The sequence below is a fragment of the Talpa europaea genome (assembly GCF_964194135.1).
Source record: "Talpa europaea genome assembly, chromosome: 9".
In the NCBI taxonomy this organism is placed as follows: domain Eukaryota; kingdom Metazoa; phylum Chordata; class Mammalia; order Eulipotyphla; family Talpidae; genus Talpa; species Talpa europaea.
The window spans coordinates 117,317,212-117,327,400 of record NC_140076.1 but is presented as its reverse complement, the minus strand read 5'-3'; the positions used below and the strand labels follow the sequence as shown (position 1 = coordinate 117,327,400).

Genomic DNA, 10,189 nt, shown 5'->3' with positions numbered 1-10,189 from the left:
CGCCCAGGGTCCGCTGCTGCTGGCTCCCCACGCGAGCCTCCCCGGCCGCCACTGCCAGGGAGCCCTGGGCACAAATACCAACGTCCACCTGCTTCTAGAGGGAGGCCCGCCCGGGAGAGGCGCCGTCACACCCCCGCACCTGCACGCCTGGGGTGCTCCCAGGAGAAGACGGTGACCAGCCCGGGCCCCGCCCGACCTGCCCCGGACCTTGATGGTGACCGCGGGCAGCAGCGGGAGGAGGTGAGCGGGGTGCCGGGTGCAGGCAGCTCCCGGGCGGTGACAGCAGCAGCCCCCGGGGAGCCCCCAGGACAGGAACAGGGAGGACACGTCTGCACCCGACGGACACCCCCGCCGAGGCTGCACCCCTCAGGCGTCGCGGCCCCGCTACTCCGCCCTGAACGGCACCCGGTGCCCACGCAGGCTCCTCTGCAGGGAGGCGCCCGAGGGAAGCCGGGCTCGGTGCAGCGAGCACGGCCGTGGGTCAGCGCTGGCCGGGCGAGCCAGGAGACAGCGGCTCCCCGCGGAGGGCCCGGAGGGCAGACTCGGGACACGCAGCCAGGGCCTGCTCCTGCGGGCGGCCTGGGAGCCGGGGTGTGCAGGGGAGCCGGGCCGCGCCCCCGGGGCGCCCGGGCAGTGTGGCCCCGACTGTCTCAGCCCGAGGGGCCTGCGCTGCGGCGGCTCCTCCTCACCACACGGGTCAACGCAGAATTTCTCTGCCTGGCTCGACCAGACGCTTTGCCCAGCCCCTCCCCGGATGGAGGCCAGACTTCATGACACATTCCCAGAGATTTCCACATCCACAAACTTTCTCTCACATTTAAAACTCTCCAAACGCATCTGGGAAACGAGGTGCTCTGATGTGCCCCGTTTTCAGAGAGAAAAGCAGGGAAAGGCAGGCGAGCTGCGCGGTCTGCTGGGCGCAGGGCTGGGCTGGGCGGGGGGCTGGGCGGGCGGTGCCCAGGGCCCCACGTCACTGCCCGCCCGGGAGGCTGCAGCCGGCCCCAGCAGGGCTGCTCTGAGCGCCCCTCGCGGTGGGAGGTGACGAGGTTTCTGTGCACAGGGGTGAAGTCAGACCATGTTTTTATACAAAGTTTAGAGATGGATCCCCCTCAAGCGGGAGGGAGCATGTGGGGACGCTTTGCTTCTCCAATAGGACGCCCGCTGGAGAGATGACTTTAGTGTGTGTGTCGCATGTGAACACTGTGTCTCCTCTGGAATGGGACGGTCACCCCAGGGATGAGGAGGGCATGGACGGACAGGGCCCGGGGGGAGGGTGAGCCGACAGCGTGTCCTGCACCAGGGACACTGCCCGCACCTGTGCAGGGAGGGCCGGGCTCAGGGGTCGGGGCTCAGAGAAGCTCAGGGCACAGAGTCTCGGGAGGGTGGACATCTGGTGGCCGCAGGGGCCTCTCCTGTCACTGGGGCCAGGGCGGTGACGTGTTCCTGGGTTCATGTCAGCTCTGCACCCACCCCCCATTCAACACACTCCTGCCTCGGTTTCCCTTGCTGTAGGGGTGGAGCAGGGCAGCGCCTGTCCCAGCAGCCCAGGAGACATGGCCGACGTCCAGGAGCAGAGAAGCACGTCTGACTCGCAGTGAGTGTCCCTCTCCTGCGCCACCAGCACCGCGGCCACAGGCCTCGGCCGCCACCGAGGGGATGGAGGCAGCCAATGACAGCGCCCAGGGCAGCTTCATCCTCTTGGGCTTTTCCGACCGACCCCGTCTGGAGAGGGTCCTCTTCGTGGTCATCCTGATTGCCTATCTGCTGACCCTGCTGGGCAACGCCACCATCATCCTGGTGTCCCGGCTGGACCCCCAGCTCCACACGCCCATGTACTTCTTCCTCACCCACCTCTCCTTCCTGGACCTCTGCTTCACCACCACCTCCATCCCGCAGCTGCTGTACAACCTCAGGGGGCGGGACAAGACCATCAGCTACGCGGGCTGTGCCGTCCAGCTCTGCCTCTTCCTGGGGCTGGGTACTGTGGAGTGCCTGCTGCTGGCCGTCATGGCGTATGACAGGTTTATTGCGGTCTGCAAGCCCCTGCACTACATGGTGATCATGAACCCCCGGCTCTGCCTGGCCTTGGTGTCCGTGGCCTGGGGTTGTGGGGCAGCCAACTCCGTGGTCATGCCCTCTATCACCCTGCACTTACCCCGCTGTGGACACAACAGAGTGAACCACTTCCTGTGTGAGGTGCCCGCCCTCATCAGGATCGCCTGTGTCGATACAACTGGCCTGGAGGCCACGGTCTTTGTCCTGGGTGTCATCATCGTGCTGACGCCCCTGATCTTGATCCTGATCTCCTATGGCTGCATCGCGAGGGCTGCGTTACACGTTCGATCAGCGTCACGGATTAAAAAGGTCTTCAACACCTGTGGCTCCCACCTCACTGTGGTCTCTCTTTTCTACGGAAACATCATCTACATGTACATGCAGCCCAGAAACAGCTCTTCCCAGGACCAGGGCAAGTTCCTCACCCTCTTCTACAGCTCTGTCTCCCCGCTCCTGAACCCCCTGATCTACACGCTCAGAAACAAAGATGTGAAGGGGGCACTGAGGAGGCTGCTGCTGCGTGACAGAGAGGTGGGGAAGGGCTGAGGTGGGGCCGCGGCATCCCCGCCTGGGTGTGCTCCCAGGAATACCCGGATGGCGCCTGGCTGGGCCGTGTGAGGACCTGTGCTCCAGCGCGGCGTCCACTCCCCCACACACACCGGACCTCACAGATAGCGTCGGTTCCAACATGCTGACTGTTGTTGAGTGACTGCATGAACCAGACCCCCCAGCCACCTAGATTTTCTGTAGATCTGGTCACGGACAACGCAGGTAACACCAGAGCGCTCCCTCGGTGGAGGGGGCCCTGCAGGAAGCTGCTTTTCTTAGGGTGACCTCCTGTTGCTGCTTGTTGTCAAGCACTCACCTCCTCTGGGCCCTTCACACAGGATATCTAGGATATTTAGTTTCCGCAGTAGGTAAAGTTCACAAAGAAATAACCCCCCCCCCCCAGCACCCAATGGGAGCGACACAAGAACATCCCTGTCTGGGGAAGGCAGCTCTCCGCATGCCTGGTCTATGCAGACACCACCTTTCCCTCTCCCTAAATAAACGCGTCATTTTAAAGTGCAGACTTTGCCTGTTTGTGTCTATGCAAACATCTTTTTCCTTCATACACTCTGCATGAGCCGCCGAATGGTAAATTCTGCCAAAACATTCCTCAGAGGGACCCCAAGAACCCTCACTTGAACCCCATCCTGAACGGCTTTAAACACTCAAGATCCAGAGCACAGATATCTTATGATGCCCTTCTCAGCGGGCGTGGACGTCCGGGGCATACGGCAGAGAAAGTGGGCGGATGGGACATTAGCCCATCTGATAGCATAGGATGCGGCTCCCGTCTTTGAGGAGTGAAGCAGGTGTCTGTCTCATACACAAAACCACAAATGTAGCTCTACAAACAGTGCAAATTCCACCCACCTCGGGCCGTATCCAACCACGTTCATTCCTTTCAAAACTTGTAGATACGGAGAAAGATCAGGAGACTGGAAACAGACTTGGCCCACCTTTAAGACAAAGAAAGAGAAATAAATAGCAGTTACCCCAGACCTTTGCCAATAGTCAAATACACACTAAACTTCATCTTGGGGGAGGAGGGAAATGATGATTTCTTATGCCTTTGAGATGTGAATTTTCTGTCCCCATATCTCTAGGACTTAAGAACTAGTCTTCAAAATGCAAATCTTGTGGCAATAATCCTCATCATGAGGGGAAATAGAAGCAACTGTTAGGATATTTTGAAAAGTGGAAATCTTAAGTATCTTCACAAATCATAGTAAAAAGCTTCAGCTATCTAAGCCGGTAAAAAAAATGTTTCCCACTATCAGAAACAAAAATTTGGATCAGTCATTCTTTTATAGACTTATCGCTTTTATTCTGTACTTTTTCATGGCAAACTTTTAGCTCACGTGCTCTGTGTGTCTGTGTGTTTAATATAAGTTTGCTATTTTCTACCCTGGGAAGGTGCTGCTAAAATTAATTTGTAAAATGGTTTCAAATTAAGAACTTACATATATTCGGTATCTGACTCTCAGAAATAGAAAACCTAACTCAAATTACTTTCTGTGATCTGTGACACTCTCTCATAAATAAAAACCAGTTTGTCAATTTAACTAAAATAGGCATATCTTCATTAAACATGCAGCCACTTTACCTAAGTTATTAGTCAAAGTTCACATCCCCTCTGTTACAAGATCGGTCATGATAAAAATATTTTAGGAGCCTCGTGGAATTCGTCTAATGTCTCGTGAAGTTTTGTGATTAGTCTAAACGTAATTATTTGGAGCAAGTGATATACAGCACTGTAAGCGGAATGCAAGTTGTTTCCGGTGGACTTTATCAACACTAGTTGCATTTCATGGCATATGTCCTAAAGCAAATTCCAAAACTTTGGTAACTTGGAACTGTGAAGTTTTGTTAAGTCAAAAGGTGGAAAGTCGTTTAATATCTAGCTCATTTCCAAGTAAGATAAAATATTGAAACATTAGCTACCGTACACAACTCAGTCTACTCTTGGCTGCTTAAAACAGACCAGCTAAAGATATTTCAGTCTTTTAGTAGATGGGCCACATTGAAAATTTTATATTATGAAGGAGTATGTATTTCCAGAAAATGTAATATACTCATGAATTAGCCAATCTAAAGAATGCTGCTGTAATTTCAGAGTTTTCACTAGTAATAAAATTTTCTAAAGCACAACACTAATTAATATATGTAACTGACACTACTAGAAAAATGAGGGGGTGCTCTTCCTATAGGGAACAGACTGAATTGTTGACCATAAAAGGAGGGGGGCGGGTGATATCTGGAGACAGTTTTATTAAAGAAAGGGTAATAAAATTTTCCTAAAAGTCAAACTGGTTATTTCAGATGGTGAAGGGAGAGCTGGAAGCATAAACAGGGTGACAGAGATAGAGAGGAATAGAAACAGAGAGATAAAATATGATAAAATATGATCTGTTTAGTTAAATTCTTTAAAATTATTAGGATTTTCTAAATAAACATTAAAATCAATAGTGTACTCTTGTGAAACTGGACCTTAATGTCCTTTTAAATGGTAAGTGAACAAAGTTTTTATGGACTCAAGATCCAGAGCACAGATATCTTATGATGCCCTTCTTAGCCGCTGATATGAGATTGTGAAACATTCTTCTTTACCTTTTGATGGTCTGTCTAGAAAGTGGAGAATATTTTGTTTTAGTACAATAATTTCCTTACTTAAGTGAACTTGTTTTTCTTGATAGTAAAGTAGGTAAGTTTATACTGAAAATGGAGCTACCATATGACCTAGCAATTCTACTCCTAGGAATCTACCCAAAGGACACAAAAACATTAATTCAAAAGGAAACCTGCACTCCTATGTTTACTGCAGCACTATTTAAACAGATAAGTTATGAAACAACCCAAATGCCCAAAAATAGATGACTGGATCAAGATGTGGCCTACATACACAATGGAATACTACTCAGCAATCAAAAAGATAAACTCATGCCATTCGCAGCAACATGATGGTGCTGGAAGGGATCATGCTCAAGAAATAAGCCAGAAGGGAAAAGAAAAATATCAGCTGGTTTCACTTATAGGAGGAATATAGGGGAACCAAATAAGGGATCAGGAAAAATAATAATAATAATAATAAATTAATAAAAAATTAGTGGGCGACTACAAATCAGAGACATTCTGCAGGGGAGGGGAAAGGAGAGGGATCAAAACAGGGGCACTGGTGGTGGAAATTTTATGGAGACTACACCTAAGAGGAGAAAGCATACATTGTACAAAAATGAACAATGGTGTAAAATATATATTAATTAATTAATTTTTAAAAATTTTTAAAAAGAGGTAAGTTTACACAGAAATGTGTTTATCTGTATTTGCTTCATAGTGATCTGTGATACTATTTTGTCTTGCCCTAAAGTTTTTAATACTTTTGCCAATATACTGTAAAATCAAATTCTAAATGAACTATTTCTGATGTAGAACTGATTTTTTTTTAAGTTTTCCAAGGAGCCCTGGAAATTCTCAAAATGCTTGTTCTTGCTCCTCATTAAAGAGAGATATATAATTAAATAAGGAGTTACCTTGTATGTTAAATTACATGGAAATTACATTGTCAAATAAGAGGTAATAATTGGAAACAGGCCCAGAGCCACTGCTCCCATGTTGGGTTGTGTTCCAGACACTTGGCCCCTTACCCAGGTTGCCTCCTGCTCTCCCAGGCACCAGAAACAGGCCTAGAGCCACTGCTCCGGGGTGGGGTAGGGTCCCAGGATCTTGGCCCTTCATCCAGGGCATTCAAAGCTCTCCCAGCCACCAGAAACACCACTTCTCCTGGATGGGGTGATGTCCCAGCAACTCAGCTGCTCAACCCAGTGCAATCCCAGCTCTTGCAGCCACTGCAACAGGCCTGGAAGTGCTACAAGAGGCCCTAGCACCACCCTAGATCTCACAAAGTCACAATGCCCAGCATGAGGGAAACACCCAGAACAGTGGGAGAGAATGAACCACGCACAACAAAAGCCCCAACTACAGCAGATGAAACCCAAAGCAAGCAACGGGAGAAAGAAAAATACAAGTGGCCAACAAAGCCCACAGGAGAAAACACATCACAGAAAGAACTCAAAACCTTGGGACAAAAGCACAAACACATGGAAGGTCTTTTTTTTTTTTTTTTTAACCTATTGGACATAGTATTCGAAATGCCATGATTAAGAAAATAAGGAATCAGAACAATAAAAATAAAACTCAGAAAAGAAGATCAGAGAGATATGAGAAAACTGCCATGAGAAACAATCAACAAACAGAAGTCAAAATTGACACTTTAAATAAGAAAATGACAGAATTGCAGGATATAGAAAGATCGATGGAAGAGAATAAATTTCAGGAGAAAGCCATGGAAGCAGGATAAACCTAATGAAACAGTAATTTCAAAGGTGAAAATGAGGGAAAGTGAGAAAAAGGAGAAATACAAAGGAAAAAGAATGAAGAAACACTTTGAGAATTATCTGACACCATGAGGAAAGGAAATTCAAGAATCATAGGAATCCCATATGGAGAAGAGAGAAAGGGAGCTGAAAAACCTTTTAAAGAAAAAGAGGTTTGACATTTTGAAAAAACTTTTAAAATACCCAAACTTGAAGAAAGAAATGAACATATAGAAATCCACGAAACCAAAAGAACACCAGACTACTGGATAACAGGAGAACTACAGCAAGACACAGAGTAAGTAAAACTTCCAGAGCCCCAGATAAAGGAAAAACAATAATGCCAACGAGGGGAAAGAAACAGATAACCATAAGGAACCCTGATTAGGCTGATGTTGGATTTCTCGGCAGAAACACTCCAGGCAAGAAGAGAATGGAATGACACCAAGTGCCAGCCAAGAACAGCTTGTCCTGCAAAGCTCTTCTTCCTGCATGAGAGAGAAATAAGGCCGTTCTGAAAGCAAATCTTAGGGAGTTTGTATCTGCTAAACCCCCGCAAGAAACATTAAAGAGAACTTTGGGACTTAAACCAAAGAGGGGAATAAATACAAAGAACTGAACAAGGATGAAATAGCACCAGAGCTAAGTGGCAGTGCCAGGCTTTTACACACCAATAATCACTCTGAACATCAATGACTGAACTCACCAATGAAAGACACAGACTCTCTAGTTGGGTTAGGAAACGGAAGCCAACCTTCTGCCACCTCCAGCAAACGCACCTAACTTCCAAGGATATACACTGACTGAAGGTAAAGGGATGGAAAACAACTGCAAGCAAATGGGAGCCAAAGAAAGGCAGGAACAGCCACAATCATGGCTGTAAGATAAAATTCTCTGAAATTCCTAACAAATTCATTAAAGTGGTAGTATGGTTGTAGCCGACGCTGGCACTTTACTTACAGGGACCCAATTTCTATAATTACTCATCTATTTTCACTTAACATTTCCAGACTAGTGATGTCATATTGCCCTCAACAGATACTAGATACAGTCACCACACACACACACACACACACACACACACACACACACACAGTTGCCTCTTTAATTACTAAAATTATTATATTCATCTATGCACCTCTGGAAGAGCTCTACATTCTAGATAATGGATTCTTTCTTTTTCATGCACAAAATCCTTAGAAAAAATATGTCAGTGTAGTCGTTCCACCTTCAGTAGATATAAGGAGAATAAACAGCAGGATCTGAGCCAGCGGGGGGCTGTCTCTGCCTCAGTTACTTGAGCCCATCGGGAGCCTGGGGACCTAGGAGGAGCCGACAGCCCCTCAGTGATTGGGTTCATTGAACAACATCGATGAGTTCTCGATTTTTCAAACATGAAATAAGACTTTGTTCTACCAAAGGACAAATTCTCATGGTCCTCATTTTCTGCAGGACGTGGTGGCCACTGGGGAGCTTGATGGGATCCTGCCTGTGACACACCTCAGCGCCTGCAGTAATGACCCCAAGGGATCAGAAGGTCCCTCACGCCTGGGTCTGCTCACGAGCCCTGACCGCCCAGGGTCCGCTGCTGCTGCGCTCCCCACGCGAGCCTCCCCGACCGCCACTGCCAGGGTGCCCTGGGCACAAATACCAACATCCACCTGCTTCTAGAGGGAGGCCCGCCTGGGAGAGGCACCGTCACGCCCCCACACCTGCACACCTGTCCGGACCCCGGGGTGCTCCCAAGAGAAGACGCCGACCAGACTGGAGGCCCCGCCCAACCTGCACCCAGACCGTGACAGTGACCGCGGGCAGCAGCGGGAGGAGGTGAGCGGGGTGGCGGGTGCAGTCAACTCTCGGGCTGCACTGTGGGCGGCAGTGACAGCAGCAGCCCCCGGGGAGCCCCCAGGACAGGAACAGGGAGGACACGTCTGCACCCCGACGGACACCCCAGCCAAGCGTGCACCCCTCACGCGTCGCGGGTCCACTACTCCACCCTGAACGGCATCCAGTGCCCACGCAGGCTCCTCTGCAGGGGACACGGACAGCACCAGAGAGAAAACAGGCACAGGTAAAATTAAAGTTTTCTTTGTTAAGTTACTAACATTTAGGAGGAACCACGCTTCCTCCGGTGACGACAGGAAGGTGCTTCTGGATGTGGGAGATTCAGAATCTCGTGGAAGGGAGTGTTCTCAGCCCCTGGTCATGGGCAGGGCCCCCTGAGGCGCAGGGTCTGGCCACCCCCATTTTGAAAACATGGATCCCAGTAGGAGCTTCTAGAAAACACATGGCAACCCTTCCCAGCCCCTCTGGCAGGATGGAGGGCTATGCCTTCTGCAGACAGGGAGGACAGCCCTCCTCCTGCCTGGGCCAGGCCCTGCAGCCCGAGCCAGGGAGCCGCTGCCCGCAGAGCCAGCCAGGAGCCAGGAGCCATTCACAGTGGGCTGGAACTTTGTGTCGCTACAGTTTTTCCATCATAATGGGGTGGGGGGCCGAGGGGGCGTGTGATAAACTGCAGCTCCCCGACCTCCCTGCTGGACAGCACCAGCATCTTTGCGTCCTCACAACACACGGCTTCTGCCTTATGGAAGATGTGAACGCACCTTATAAAATAAACCCCCTTATCAAATGAACTGAAACTTGAATTTGCGGGAACAATTCCGGTAAATTCTGTCCTACTTCTTCCAAATCCAAATCCTCACTCCTGATGCTTGAATCAACCCACTCAATTCTGCTGGTCCCCAGTCTATGCCAGCCCAGCCGCCCGCCAGGCAGCCAGTCCGCTGTGTTTGTACCTGAGCCAAACGAATGAAAGTGTGAGAGGAGCCAGGGCGGCGAGGGGCCTTAGAGGGCGTCTGCCCTCGCCCGGCCACCCGGTGGCCGCGGACCCCGCGCCATCAGGGGGTCCTTCCAAAGCGGTCCCGAGTCCCCCAGATCAGGCCACGAGGCTGCCTTCCAGCCCCAGCCCCCTGGGGCGCGACTCGGCCAGCAGGGACCGCGCCGCCTCGGGCCTGCCTGGGCTGTGTCCACGCCAGTGTCCCCCACGAGGGCGAACCCCGGGTGCGGGCTCCGTGCGGGGGACCCGCCTCTGGCCGCGCCTCTGGCCGCGCTCTCTGTTGGGGTCAGGCAGCACGGCGCCAGCACACCTGTGCATTTCTAATTCTCTTCTTTCCAGATTCCCGCAGACATCCCTCGATTGAAATTCATGATTTCAC

At 50.6% G+C, this 10,189-nt stretch overlaps 1 protein-coding gene across 1 annotated transcript; it reads left to right on the top strand.

Annotated features, from left to right (window-relative positions):
- Positions 1 to 1,458: 1,458 nt before the first annotated feature.
- Positions 1,459 to 2,601, top strand: LOC311177724 (olfactory receptor 2W3-like; the record flags this gene model as incomplete). The annotated part of the gene is made up of 1 exon (XM_084243984.1): positions 1,459 to 2,601. The coding sequence occupies exon 1, from the start codon at positions 1,657 to 1,659 to the stop codon at positions 2,599 to 2,601; it is 945 nt and encodes a 314-aa protein (XP_084100110.1). The 5' UTR covers positions 1,459 to 1,656.
- Between the last annotated feature and the right edge of the window lie 7,588 nt (positions 2,602 to 10,189).